Source organism: Cyclopterus lumpus, chromosome 15 (genome assembly GCF_009769545.1).
Source record: "Cyclopterus lumpus isolate fCycLum1 chromosome 15, fCycLum1.pri, whole genome shotgun sequence".
Classification (NCBI taxonomy): Eukaryota; Metazoa; Chordata; class Actinopteri; order Perciformes; family Cyclopteridae; genus Cyclopterus; species Cyclopterus lumpus.
Window position 1 is genome coordinate 12,298,752 of NC_046980.1, and position 15,195 is coordinate 12,313,946.

Below are 15,195 nucleotides of genomic sequence, written 5' to 3' on the forward strand. Positions count from 1 at the left end.
CACACCCTAAACATGAAGAGTGCTGTGTCATTATGCTCTTGTATGATGTTGCATTCGAGGTGACCTTGATAAACTGGTACTACCCAAACTTTAGTTGTAAGCATGGCTCATTCATTTTAATACTGTGGTTTGAAAATGATAAGACAGGTGACCCAGTGACTAAATTTCTCTATGGTGGTAATAGTTCTTGTGAGCAGCAGAAATAAGCAGCTTTAAACAAACTGAACTACGAACATGTTACGCAATGTGACTTTGGTGCTGTTCCTTGTCATATATCATATATAATTCAATAACTGGGACTTGGACTGTTGTCTACTAACAGTCGATTAGCACGTATACAATTTTGTTGACTAATCAATTAGTTGATTTAATCGACAGATCTTCAAAACTGAGCTTCTCCACAAAGAATCACATACATTGGGTTTACCACATATGTGCTCAAGAATAACTCAACATAAAACAACAACGACTAATCGACTCAAGACATCTTTGTCGACTGCAGTGTATATGTGGACGTGTAGGGCTACACCTGCTCCGATTGACAGGTGAGTGGGAGGAGCCAAACGACGAAGAACGCCGAGTCATCGTGGCGTCACTGCGCTCCGCCTGACGACATCACGTGTGTGGAGCCAGGAGGGCGTGACGTTACATATATATACAACACCAGCCCCGGACACGAGAAAAAAAAAAAGAACTGGTGCGGCAATAATTACTAAACAACTGGTTCACCTCGCTGTCACCCTGTCACAGAGCGGCACAGGAACGGGCCCGGTTGTTCACCGAGCCGAGGAGACACCGATTAACACGTCGGGGGGATATTTTTCTGGGAAGCAGCCGCATCGTTTGTCTGGTGTGTTTCACCAAGCTAACCAGACATTAGCAAGTGATGAGCAGGGGCCTGCTTCTTCCGGATGCCCTGCTGAGGTTACCGACAGGGCACGCCGCCTAACGACACCAAGAGACTCCGCTGCAGCCGCGTGCACTCTCTGACGGCACCTTAAGGATCCGCGCTCTGCTGTTGTCACTTCATGCTAGTTGCGCGCGTGCTGGACAGACCAGCTAGCTAGCTAACGTGCAACTTCAGACGAGACCACAGTCGTCGGTGCGATGGGTTTACTGTCGCAGGGGTCTCCGCTGAACTGGGAGGAAACCAAGAAGTATGCGGACCACATCAGAAAGCACGGCATCATTCAGTTCCTCAACATCTACAACAAGTTGAAGGAGCGTCAGAAAGATGTGTTGAAGTGGGGCGATGAGGTGAGCAACCTTCACCTAAAAACGACCCGACATGTGGGGAAGTGCTGCATTGCTCCTGCACTTTGTCATGATGCAATATTGGCTTCTTCTTTTTTTTTTTCTTTCTTTAAGATAGAAAACGACTTTACTGTTTTTACTCTGTGCAGAAAGACAACAGCCTTTAAAACAACTAAGCCTGCACCACTCATATTTTAGGAGGGGTTGCATGTTAATACGTTGCTCTCATGGACGACATGTTCCACTTCAGTTCAACATGTCGAAGTTGATTGACGAGGGAATAGTTGGTGTTAGTTGTATTTCCAGTACTCGTGGTTATTCACTGGCTAAACGTTCCAGCTGCTTGTGAGTATATTATCAATCATGCAGTGTGCTTGTAACTGTATACTGAATGCTAATGAATCAGGCAGTACAAAGGGTAATTCAGGAAGTCACTCCCCTGTTGAGTAAAGCTGGCTATACTCTTTGTAGGCTCAGCTGTGACTTTTTATATTTCAGTCAGAACTCTACATTAGTTTTTGCCCGCCACCAGTCCACCAAACTTCAGCTTTCTACAGCTTGAACAAAGTGTTTTGATTTCGAACAATGTGGAATGCTGTTGTTATAGATTAATCCCTCTTTCAGACAGGGGATTACAGGGTAGCAGAGTCAAGGAAACATAACTGATGAATTGGAATTGATGTGATGGCGTCCCAGTCTGAAACACGTCTGCTTTGTGCCAGAGTTGAGGGTGGACTGAAAACCTGGTTTAGAAGTTCAGAGTGTGTTGGTTGAATAAACCAGTGACTGTAACGCAGTGTTTGATTGATAATGTGTCTTATTTGTTTTTTTATCATTTACTTTTAGGTTGAGTACATGTTGCTGGAATTGGATGACAAGGATGAAAAAGTTAGACTCATCCTCAACAGTAAAGAGGTTTTGGAAACCCTCCAAGACCAGGGTGAAAAGATAAACCCCAAGTAAGTAAACTTGACAACGAATACATTCAGCTTAGTTTACTCCAGATATTAAAAGGTCTATATGTCTTTATACTGTGTAGTTTTAAACAATGATGGCTATAATTTACTGGGATCATTTGTTTTTTATTCAACTTATGCTTCAACTTTGTTTCTGCCCTTCTTCCAAATATGCATTTTGTTTTGTGCAGTCGTGGTCAAAAAGTTTTCTGTCTGGAAGTAAACATGCTCACAAATAGATTGTCAATCTCAGAAATTGAAAAAAATCTGAAATGCAATTAATAAACTGCATTATTTTGTAGTATTTGACACAAGACCCTTGTGTAACCATGTAGTTATTTTATATAGACTATTTATTTACGTATTGAGTTGTCAGAGATATAAACATAATTTGGTGAAAATGCTGAGGAAAACCACAAGCCACAGTGGCTGGTGCGCACAAAAAGGGAATGCCAAGCCCTGCGTTCGAGTCGTGTGAAGACACAAGCCAGTTTTTTCAGCTCGTATAGAATCTATATCGTCATGCATCGCCACACACACTTATACAGGTATTTGTTTTGACAACCAGTAGATCCCTCAGGCATGTGTTCGCACAGCTCCGCACCCATCGTCAAGGGGAAAGATCGCTCGTATCAGTGTGCTGCCCAGCCTTATGCCCCGCAGTCTCATCACATTGCTTCACTCGCACTGAATTTGCCTGAAAGCATGCGTGTCAATTTGACTTTCAAAGTCATCATATAAATGGATGTCATGCTTTTGCTCGCATGCACAACGCTGAGCACACAAAGTCTCAACTGTTTGAACAAAATGCTGCAGCAACAAGTTTAACAAAGAAATCAAAACAGCATTAACACAAATTAGTGCTGTTATACAACTCTGAGTTATTGTTATTAAGGTGTGTCTCCTTTTGTGTTCCACACCTGGATCTTAACCTGTAACAGTAACTTCCCCTCAGGCTCCTTAAGGTCGGTTGGGAAATATCAGTAAACTGCATTTCCTTGTTCTTTGCATAGTTTTTCCCATCTGTAACTGCACAGTCATGACACTGCTGTTGGCTTCACTGTGGAGATGTTGGTATCTATACAAGGAGCAGTGTTCTTCGTCAGATTCAAAAGTATTCAGTCCAAAAGATTACAATGTTGTCTTCATAGACCAGAGAGGTTATTCCCGCAATCTCGGTTAATCATTAATTGCCGTTTTACACTTGTAGGGAACCTCTTGTTTTCTTCCTGTGAGTTCTACAAAATAAAAGACCTTTTTGTTTCAAACTTCTTCCATTTCCTTTTGTTAGTGTCCACTGTGTCCCAGAGGAGTTTCAGTGTTTGTTATATCCTTCTTTTTGATTGATAACCCAACATAGTTATATGTTGTAAATTACATGTACATAAAGTCCCTGAATCATCATGGCATAAATTACATAAAAATATAAGGTGTCACGGCACTAAACATACATTTACAAAGTTCCTCTAATCATTTCCCATTTTAGCTTTGATTGCTTGTAGATTTTAAGTGAACAAAATATATATATAAACAAGACAAACTGTTATGGTGTATGGTAACAAAATAAGTTCAACATTGTACAAAAGTGCTCCAAATCAATCTTTCAAAATGAAGTGGTAATGTGAGGATAGTTTGCCAAAGGACCCATCAGTGATAACGAGAGCTGGTAATACGGTTGGTGTGTCCAAACTGTAGTAACATTTCTTAAAAAAGAGGAATTCTCTGCAGGCGATATAAATGTGTTTGCATAAGCTTCTGAGTGTTATGTTTGGTCGCTGCTCGTGACGTCGGTCTGACTCTGTGGAGCCAACTTCACCCAGAGGAAATACCAGTGGCAGTGGGAATAGTAGAGCCGATGCATTCCTCATTACTGCCCCTCTGTCGCACACACCAAAGCGCACGCTCTGGAGCACAAATACGTTGCGTTCGTTTGCCGTGCCAAGATTACGGCTGACATATGATAAAGGGAGAGCGGTCCGTTTATTCAATCAGAAAGGTCTTTGTGATACAGACATCAGGGGCGCTTCCTCGATGGCCTCCCTTCTTGCTGACCTATAAAAGAAGAACGTTGTCACAACACTTTTCATGTTTGTGCAGTCACCCCACACTTTGGAGACCAGAGTATGGCAGCTACATGATTGAAGGAACGCCGGGGCAGCCGTACGGCGGGACGATGTCAGAGTTCAACACTGTGGAGGGCAACATGGGGAAGAGGCGGCGAGAGGCCTCGTCTGTCCTGAACCAGAATGAAACCCTCTGCACCATCACCTCATTTCCAAGGTACTTGTGTTTTACACCTCATTGATAATTGTTAGTGGTGATAAGAGCAAAATGTAAACCAACTGGGTCCCTATTTTGATGTACAGTTTTTTGCAATAATGTGAAATATATTTTATTCTTCAATTTGATGCATTCTTTCAGTTTACAATTTTGACCATGAGGTTTTTAACTTTGAAACTGTGATTGCCCTCGAGCATGAGCAACAAAAACTTATATTTGTAAAAATATTTTAGAGCTGAAAAGCTTAATTGACAATTGATCAGTCTACACAAATTAATTGGCAACACATTTGATAGTGAATTGGTTTTATCTTTTAGTGTGGGAACCCTGGTCAGACAAGACAAGACATTTAAACATATGTCACCTAAAATGTTGGCCAATTATTTTTCTATTTGACAGTTGTCAACGATCAATAGATTAATAGAAAAAATAATTGGCAGAATAAATATTGATGATGGTTGTTAGTTTCAACCATATAATAGTTTGTATGTTTTGATCCCTTTGTTTAGGTTAGGCTGCCCAGGTTTCACCAAACCAGAACACCGACCGACCCCTGTTGAAAAGGGAGTGTCAAAGTCACTGTTTTTCCCAGATGAAGCCATCAACAGACACCCAAGATTCAGGTAGGCATCATAATTATACCTTCCTGACAGAACTGCTTACTCCTAACTTGCAGGATAATTGACTCCTTTAGTTATAATGGCCCAAAAGACAAAGATGTTTTTCTTTTTGGCTTATTTCTACTGTTGGTTCCAGCAGATTTCTATTGCTTTAATAACGAAGCGTATGCTTATGTGACTGCATGTGAATGTGAATTTGCTTTTTCAGCACCCTTACCAGAAACATACGTCACAGAAGAGGAGAGAAAGTTGTGATTAATGTGCCAAGTAAGTTTGAAGGAAATGGCAGATGAATAGTACTATAAACTTTCTTCAATTAAAATGTGACATTTACTTAATGTTATTTATTATTCATTAAAATATATGGTCAATCAATATTCTTAATCAATTGTTATAGATGCAGAATAGTGTATATTTTATAGCCAGCTGATACATAATGAAGCCTTTCTGATTCCCAATTACCTTTTTTTCTTTTTTTTTAAACTATTAACAAAACGCGTTATTTTTGACGAAATGTACTTGATTTGCCTCTCAGACTGCAGTTAGAAAATTACCAAAATGAGACTATATTCCTTCTCGTGTTTTAGTCTTCAAAGACAAGTGCACTCCATCGCCATTTGTGGAGGAGTTTCCTGAGGATGACGGTGAAGCAGCGAGGGCGGCTCTGCCTGATCACATCTACATGGATGCCATGGGCTTCGGGATGGGCAACTGCTGTCTGCAGGTACTGAACCAACACCTCAGTCTTTGTTGCCTCTGCTCAACAATGCTTTTGTTTTCAAACAGTGATGTAAATGAGATGCGGTACACTGGACTACTTTATACTTTACAATCTCAATAAGTGATTTATAAATGTACTTCAACCTCTTTTTTTTATCATGCTTTTGCAGGTGACATTCCAAGCTTGTAGCATTGATGAGGCAAGATATCTTTATGACCAACTAGCAACATTCTGCCCCATAGTGGTGAGTCGATAAATAAATATATTATGACATGACCTCTTCTTCAACTGGACTATTATATAACTATTACTGCAGCCAGTCACAATGTTTTTCTCTGGAGATTGTGTGGCTTTAGTTTTTCATAAAACCCGACTGAATCTTTTTTTCCTCTCGTTCCAGATGGCGCTGAGTGCAGCAGCTCCCTTCTACAGAGGCTTTGTGTCGGATACTGATTGTCGCTGGGGAGTTATTTCTGCCTCGGTGGATGACCGGACGGTGGAAGAACGCGGGCTCAAGGTGAGCGGGCAGAGCTCTTTTTCTTTTTCTTTTTTTAAATGTGCTTTGTTTAGTTTTACCTCTGATATAATATTTCTCTATCACCTTTTATTATTGACACTTGAGATTTGCATACATGAGGCAACGCTCTCAGTAATGGATCAACATTTCTGATATATTTGATTAGGTTATTTATTTCGTCCAATTCAGGAAACGCTGCCGTTGCCTCTGAATTGCTGGCGCTAGTTATTGTGTTTTACTTAGTTGAATAACACCGAGACTGGAACCATGCAATTCAATTTTACTTGCTGCCTTTAACATTTCTCAAGCAAAAGGACCACGTGGCTATCACAGTAAAATTGTTTATGTAATGTATGAAAATCACTTTTTTTCCCTTGCAGCCTTTGAAAAACAACAAATACAGGATCTTCAAGTCAAGATACGATTCAATTGACAGCTACCTGTCTAGCTGCAGTGAGAAGTACAATGACATCGACTTGACAATAGATGAGGAGATCAACAAGCAACTACTCGACGCAGGTAATGTGATGGAAGTGATATGTCTAAAGTACTGTAATCGATAGAAATATTTGAAATTAATGAAAAAAATGTTCAACTCCCCAGTCGGAACCCACTGATGGAGGCTTGTGCAGTAAATTATTGAATAATAAGCTTCCTGTTTGTAGGAATTGACAAGCTGCTGGCCCAACACATAGCACACCTCTTCATCCGAGATCCACTCTCCGTCTTTGAGGAGAAAATCCACTTGGATGATGAAAACGAGTCCGATCACTTTGAGGTGAGGTTTTCTGTATTTCAAGTTCTGCTATGAAAGTCGACCATTTGTAAAAACACAGCACAGGCGTACGTACCGCCAGCGTAAAGAAGTATTTATTCACTCGTGTCTACCTGCAGAACCTCCAGTCGACCAACTGGCAGACGATGAGGTTCAAACCTCCACCTCCAAACTCCGACATCGGCTGGAGAGTTGAGTTCCGCCCCATGGAGGTAAAGACCAACAGCACTGTTATCTGTTTTTATATTTAATGGCATTTCAAACACAGAAAAAAACGATAGTAAGTTGAGTTTTATTTTTCAGGTGCAGCTAACTGACTTTGAAAACGCTGCATACGTGGTCTTTGTCGTCCTGCTTACCAGAGTGATCTTGTCTTATAAACTGGACTTTCTGATCCCTTTGTCAAAGGTAAAAACAACCACACAGTTCTACTCTTTCATAAAATGTCTAGGACATTTGGGTCCTAATGAAATACTTTGTACACGAGGCTCTGATCCAATCATCGCTGGTCTTTCATTAGGTTGATGAAAATATGAAGGTCGCACAGAAGAGAAACTCTGTTCAGGAGGGCATGTTTTACTTCCGAAAGGACATCTTCAAAGGTGTGTAAAACAAAAAGTGCAACTTCAGGTCGATGCTTTAAGCCTCACATAGGAGCCACTGATCCCTTCGTCTTGTCCACCAACAGGCTGCAACCCGGGCCTTGATGGCGCAGCCTCGGCTGAGAACGGCTTGGAGACTGATGGTGCTAATGAGGAGTACACGCTGATGAGTATTGACACAATCATCAATGGAAAGGTGTTTATTGTCTGACACTTGACAATATCTGGCTTTACTGTTAACGCAGCGCTACAAATATGCAAAATGACAAAAGAAGCTAATGATGTGACTACAAGGATAGCATTGTTTGTAAGCGGCTTGGAATAAGCTTGAAAATTGGAGTTGTATTAACGGGTGAATGTTTTCTAAGTATTTAGTTTAAACCACAGCTGTGCATCTTGGATCCTGTTTTAAGCCCCCTAACAATTACTGCTTCTGGGTTTTTGTTTCACCAGGAGGGAGTGTTTCAAGGGCTTATCCCGATCCTTAACTGCTACCTGGAAAACATGGAAGTGGATGTGGATACCAGGTGCACCATTTTGAATTATCTGAAGCTCATCAAGAAACGTGCCTCAGGTAAATTTGCACGAACGGACGTAACTTAAAGACGGCAAAAGCCAAAAGCAGATTTCTCTTTGTGCAGCTTCAACTCTGACCGTAATTCTAAATGTTTCTGATTTGTAACAGGCGAACTGATGACTATGGCCAAGTGGATGAGGGAATTTGTTGCCCAGCACCCGCAGTACAAGCAGGACAGCATCCTAACTGACAAGATAAACTACGACCTGTTCAAGAAGTGTGACAGGATTGCGAAAGGTGAAGAGCAATGCCCAGAGCTCATTGGAATCCCAGTGAACCGGTTCAAATGAGAAACGCTGCAGAAGTGCACTGTTATTATACAGACTTGCATGTAAAGAAAGACCAAACGTGTGGCTCAGAATGAAAGCGGTCCAATTTTAAGAGAATGCAAAACAGCATGTGTGTGTTTCAAGAAACACACCTGCATCAAATGTATGTATATATCCTGTATCAGATTTTCTATGATTACAGAATTATTTTAATAGGGTTAAGAAATGCAAAAGGTTGTGGAATAGAAATCAGATGTGTATTTATTTTTCTCTTGAAATTAAGCCTATCTGTGTAACAATGTAAATGTAGCAGAGTTGTACAGCTGCTTTTAATCTTGTGTTCTATAAATACTGTACTTCTGCTCTTTAAAACATTAACATCACAGGCCTTTTTTTTTAAATTCTGGATAAGCGCTTTTTGCTTTTGGTAGAGACCTTTTCTTTTTGCAACGTTTGCTTTGCCCTGCTGACATTGTAATAGGACCTTTTTAAAAGTAGTGCATTCAAGTGGAAAGGGTTAACCATTGTTTGCAATATAATGCTGCTTCAAAATAAATCTGCACAACAGATGGTGAGTCTTTTATGAAATGATTTTTAATTAAAGGAGCCGAAGGTCAAATAAGTGGGTTGAGCCAACACAAAAGCATCATTACCAAGCTTGATTTTTATCAGCCTTCACAATCACTTCCAACAACTCAAACTAAAAATGTTGACTGACGTGTCGACAGGAACGCCTGCAGTCAGCACGTTGCATAGCAACCAGAAGCTCACAGCACGTCATGCCTTAAACATTGTGACTTGATCATTGGACCGACCGTAAATAACTTAAGCACAACTGTGCGTTGAGCTAGAAATAGGTCTACGTATAGGTTCGCTAACTTAGTTCAGCATGTTAGCAAGCAAATATTAAATAATTGTCACTAAACACAAACTATAGCTGAGAAAGATTGAATGTCATTAGTTCTACTAAGAGATGAAACCACGACGAAAAGCCTTGGCACAGTGTTGACAAACTTGATGGCTGCAATAGCTTTGAAAAAATAGTGACATGACCCTGCTGTTCCTCCGCCTCACACCCCATTCCTGGGACTACGGGCTTCAGACTTTGTAGGAAATATCAATATTCAAACCATCCATCCATCCAAACCAGCATTGATGTATTTCATCACAGTATAGTTCTATCATTTAGTTTCTAACAACATAAGCATTTTTTTTAATTTTGCTAAAACGTTACCAAAGAAAACCAGTGAATTTCAACACGCATCTTAATACTTTAATAAATAAATGTCCAACAGACAAACATGAATATTCACATCCACAAGGTGGTAGTATTGAACCACACCTTTACACAATACTGAGCTGCAGTGACACATTACCTCTGTTTGACCTCTTGGACCAGACAATGATAGGCTGGAACAGTTCCATCCTGTGGAGAGACAAGAAAGGATATTAAACCTTTCTTTTTGTATTCATGCAAATGGTCATTAAAGTAAAATAAGATGCTTTAGTGTGTTTAAATCGCTGGTCTTCAACACAAACATTATTTAATGATAAATGATTAGCAATTTCTCCACTGATATTGAAACTACAATTAAAGTCCCAATAATATATAGTAATATAAGAACAGTAACATTACCAATAATTAGTTTGCTGGGAAGTTCACTAATGAAAAGTAAAATAACGGTTGAAAGAAATTACACGGTAATTGTTTAGAGACATTCAAGGGGAAACCCTTTTTTTAAAGTAGTAAACATGCAGCAGGTCAATGAATGTAAGTACGGCCATTTGTCCCCACTAATCCCAGGAGAAGGAAGCGTTGTTCACCTTTTGACCTATAATAGAAAGTGCAGGTGTATAAGTAGTATGTAATATAGTATGTATACTGGTCTAGAAACAGTACAGAGAAGGTCGAGCATGGCAATCCAGTAGCTAGTGTGTAGTGTGGCGGCAGTTTCTGTTTAATGAAGCACATCAAGTTGAGTCTTGTCTGTCCCTAAATTAAGCCCAATCCCAATGGGACAGCACAATACTGCGACATATCATGTTACCATAGCAACGTCAATACATGTCGTGTAATTGTGGGTATTTATTTTCTGCGTTTTACTCCTTATTTGAACGTCATCCAGCCTCTTGCCCCACGAGAAGAGAAGTAATTGCCTCGTTTTATTTTCCAAAACACCTACAATAACAAAATGAAAGGTTTATTGAATACATCTGTGTAATATAATAATATTGTTAAATTTTTATTTTATTTTTTTAATTTATTTTATACACTTTATCCACTTTATTCTATTTCTACTCCGTCTGTATATATAATATTCTTCTTGTTTTTTTTACTCTTTTATCTTAATTCTGTTATTATACTACTTGTTTTACTTATTACTGTGAGCAATGCTGCTGTAATCCTGTAATTTCCCCACTGAGGGACTAATAAAGGATTATCTTATCTTATCTTATCTTATCTTATCTTATAGTCTCTGCTTGCATTCCTCTGCTTTGCTTTGTTTTGATGTAACATCTTTAATCCTTACATTTAAAATGCCAGGCTGAACACCCATGTGCTGTTCTCTTTGTTTACGTCTGTTTCCAAGCTTCCAAGATTGATTATGCTTATACTTAAGATGCAGGCTACTAATCAATATGTTTATATTTACAAAAGATCACATAGATATTTTCTCACAGTGATCATACCACAGATAATTATCACCCAACTGTGCAGTTATACCTCCTCAACTTTACAGTGTTTTAGTGTCTTTCAGCTCATTGTTTTACTTTTCCTCTCGAAAAATGTTTTAATTCAGAAGATAGCTTTTTTTCAGCCCCTATAAATCAAATATACAAAGGTAACGAGAAGCTGGTGACCTCAGTGGAGCATTTAGCTGCTTAAAAGCCAGATATTTCCCTCAGGAGTTGATGGAAACCAATAACACGGATAAAGGGATAATGAATATTGGATTTACATTTGTTGGGTGACTCCAAATGAATGCTAATGTTGCAACACACCAAACGGATGTAAATGAAACTGTTTGCTAACATCTTAGCCATAGCAGATACATGGTGATGAGGTGTGAGTGCTGTTTACAGCTTTGCCAGTTTCCCCCCAACTGGCAAAGAAAATCAATAAATGCAGTCGGCACCAAAAGGAGAACTTGAGATTTGATTTGATTTGTGGATGACAGACAGAACAAGTCAATCCCTCATCCCACCGCTCACGTGCCCTGAACTTCTCCAGTGAAGCTGCTCTGTGGCCAAAATGTCCAGACTGGTTGTACTGGGAATCTAACTGTGTTAGTGTTCCTGAAAAACAGAGCTTTTCTCATTGTTAGAATTTCCCTGAAAGAAAAAAAGTTTACAAAAAATATATACTTAGTGGTATTTCTGTGTGCCAATAATTAGTGTAATATCATAAGTGCAATATGTATGACATCAGTCCAATATAACACTACAGTATATAATACAGTATCATAAACCGTCTAGATCAGAGCAGTCCTTGCACCCATAGTCACTGTGAACGTTTCGCTCACTTAGCTTACAGGTATATTTTTGTCATCTGGTCAGGTCTGCATTAAAGATTAATGTGACAGTTTAGTTATCAACTATGCAATTAGTTGTGAAGTAAGTTTGAAAGTGTTACAACCGACTGACCAAGTATCTGACTGAACCAAGGAAAGAGAGGAAAATACCTGTGGTGGAATTTTATTGCATGTACTCAAATAAACATGTTAGGTACTTGGCAATTCTTGGAAGATCTCACTGCTACTCTTTTCATTCAGATGCGACTGAAGGAAACTTGAACCCACCTAAAGTGACATCATCTTTATTGATGAGCATGTCCTTGAATTGTCCCAGGTTTGATGATGCACAGCACGTCTTGAATGACTTAACTTGCTGTGTAGTTGGCTTTCATTCCCTCATCTATCTGTTTACACATGCGGCCATAGCTGATGTTAGATGTGCTGTCACCTACCTGACCCACGCTGGGGTCACCTACCTGACCCACGCTGGGGTCACCTGCACCTCAACTGCACGCCGTGGTGCTACTGCCTGGGCATGTGACTCGTTGCCTACGGGATTCATTGTCTCTGGATCCATTGATACCTCGAACAATATGTCACAAGCTCCAGGAATGGGTCTTAATACCAGATGATAATAGCCTGTTTCATACTGGGAAAACAAAGAACAGAAATAGTGAGTTGTTGTCTTCATTCAGGCTCTTCTTGTTCATCACTAAACATTTCTTGTTGTCTCTTAAATCTCTCAAAATAAAATATGCAAAAAGACCTCTATCTCTGTGTCATGTCTTTTTCATTTACATAAACACACATATTATCTTCAATTCAGTTACTCGAAATGTTTTACATAGTGGCAAATTACCATTAACATTTCACATTTGTAATATTATGCATCTGTATTTCCGAGTACTTCCTGAAAGGAAATATCTAACTTACAGGTACATTGTTACTGAGGTTAACATCTAAGTTACATTTATTTTGTTTACAACAAGCGTCCTTACATTAATACCATCTAAAAACTCAAAATGTACAAAAGACTTAGTTAGCTAACTAACTAATAAGGCTGCTAAGTGTAATTAGCACAATTTAGTATACAACCACCTGACGTTAACATTACTCATTAGCTAGCTCACTGCTATAGTTAATGACAGTGACAAATGTTTACTCAAATTGTATATTGTCACCCAAGGCACTGTACAATATGTACGAACCTTCATTTTAGCCAAAACATTACAAATCCAAGTGCCAAGGAGCCAAAAAAATGAACAAAAGTAAAGATAATTTAGCTAGCTGCCATCTTTGACCGTTAGCATTCACGTTAACTTGTGGTTTCCCCCGCGCCGCTTTTACAAACAGGAAAGTTCAAATTAATCGACAAGCTCAACTAAGTTGTATAACTTTAACTCTGCATATTATAAACCTGTCTCCTGAAAATTAAGAGATGGGAATCATTAGATATGACCTTGCGTACTCATATCTACTAACAGTCCACAGCTCCCTCTGCTGGCAGAAACTAGAAAAACACCATGATAAAAAAGATGGCTCATAAATCCTTATTATGCATTAATTTTAACCACACCTTTATTTACATAATATTAATTTTGCTCTATCTCCCGCATTTACAAGTATAATGTTTCTTACAAATTCAAGTATTCAGTTGTAATAATAATAGTCCAATAATAGGGAAACATTTTCTGCATCGCCTATTTTAATTTTTTAAGTAGCCTAATATTTAACATTAATAATGTACTTTTGCTTATCAAACATCTTCAATGTCACTCCAAATTTATTTATAATGTGTTTGCTTTGTTTTTGCACACATATGGCCCTGATTGAATGTAACAAAGTGTTCAAGTACTGTACAAAAAACACAGCTGACCCTATGTTTCCACATGCCTCAAGATCACAATGTACAGGGAGCCTTGATGTCATCTCTGTGAATGTGTGTCTGTGGTTGCAACACACCGGGTCACCTCCTGGCTGCAACCCTCCTGCAGGGCATCGGGCCAGTCTGCGTGTTCCTCCCACTATTTTCCACTGAGCGACAAGGCTGCACATTGTGCTCAGACCGGCCAGCCTGCCGAGGTTACACGGCCGCTTTTCTCCCTCCCCGCCTCTAAAGGTGGCAGTCCACGGCACACAGCTGCATCTCTTCATCCACACTCAACATCACACGTTCTCTGCCCGACGCGACCGGACGGCCGGGGGAGCTTCATGGTGAGGCTTTCTATTGTTATTGTTTGTTGTTGTTTTTTTTAAAAGGGAAAATGTTGCACGATGCGCGCTGAGTTTTTTTGGGTGATGCTGAAGCGCGTGACCTCTAGCCTGGATGCGATCGACAGGATGCGATAAGTGTTTTTTAAATTAATTAATTCCTCTCTGGAAGTTTGAATTACAAAATGAGAGCATGATGTAATGAGATAACCGCCGGCGTCACGTCAGCGCTTCCATCGTTTAGTTGAACGGGAGACCGGGCTGCTGTTTTATACGGTGCGGTTTAGGTTACACGTGTGACCCCGATGTAAAATACTGTATGCAATATATACTGTGCTGCAAATAAGTGGCAGCACGCAGATTTAGTTGGCAACGATATTTCAAGGCGTTTGTCGTGCATTCGCGATTCCCCATTATAATAACGCTAAAATATTACTATTGAGGCACAGGCAGCTGAATGCTGCATATATATTTATACATGTAGTTACTAAACTCTATATTTGATTGATAGTTGTCAAACTTCCATGTGTTATTCCTGTTGAAAACTTGTTTATGTTGCTTTTGCTGCTGTTTCCAAACAATGTAATCAATCCCACCAAGCAGCAATTCATTCTGAGCAGCTGGAGAGAAACATACACAAACAGAAACATACAGATGTGCACACACTAATGAGCTAAAATGTGCTAATATATAGATAATGGTAAACAAAATAAACCTGTAGGTAACATTTAAAAGTATTTTTGCAGAGGCGATATATGATTTTGTATGGCGCTTAGTTTTACAGACACATGACGCCTTACTGGCGACAGAGAGAGAGCATTCACTTTGGGATGATTGTTGGTTGACAGTTTCTGTCTTTTACCAAGATGCTGTAAAACCACCTCTCAATGAAAGATCA

The 15,195-nt window shown here is 39.6% G+C and overlaps 1 protein-coding gene across 1 annotated transcript; it reads left to right on the forward strand.

The window, feature by feature from the left end:
- Positions 1-635: 635 nt before the first annotated feature.
- Positions 636-9,141, forward strand: gclc (glutamate-cysteine ligase, catalytic subunit). The gene is made up of 16 exons (XM_034552185.1): positions 636-1,257; positions 2,101-2,213; positions 4,308-4,490; positions 5,000-5,113; positions 5,319-5,377; positions 5,698-5,834; positions 6,001-6,075; positions 6,232-6,348; positions 6,729-6,867; positions 7,014-7,126; positions 7,243-7,335; positions 7,427-7,531; positions 7,644-7,725; positions 7,812-7,921; positions 8,179-8,299; positions 8,411-9,141. Exons 1-16 carry the CDS (start codon positions 1,108-1,110, stop codon positions 8,590-8,592), a joined length of 1,893 nt encoding a protein of 630 aa, XP_034408076.1. The 5' UTR covers positions 636-1,107; the 3' UTR covers positions 8,593-9,141.
- Positions 9,142-15,195: the final 6,054 nt, after the last annotated feature.

Coding starts and splice junctions, on each gene's coding strand:
- gclc (XM_034552185.1), top strand. CDS start 1,108: ATGGGTTTACTGTCGCAGGGGTCTCCGCTGAACTGGGAGGAAACCAAG. Junction 4,491..4,999: donor ACCATCACCTCATTTCCAAG/GTACTTGTGTTT, acceptor CCCTTTGTTTAG/GTTAGGCTGCCCAGGTTTCA. Junction 6,349..6,728: donor TGGAAGAACGCGGGCTCAAG/GTGAGCGGGCAG, acceptor TTTCCCTTGCAG/CCTTTGAAAAACAACAAATA.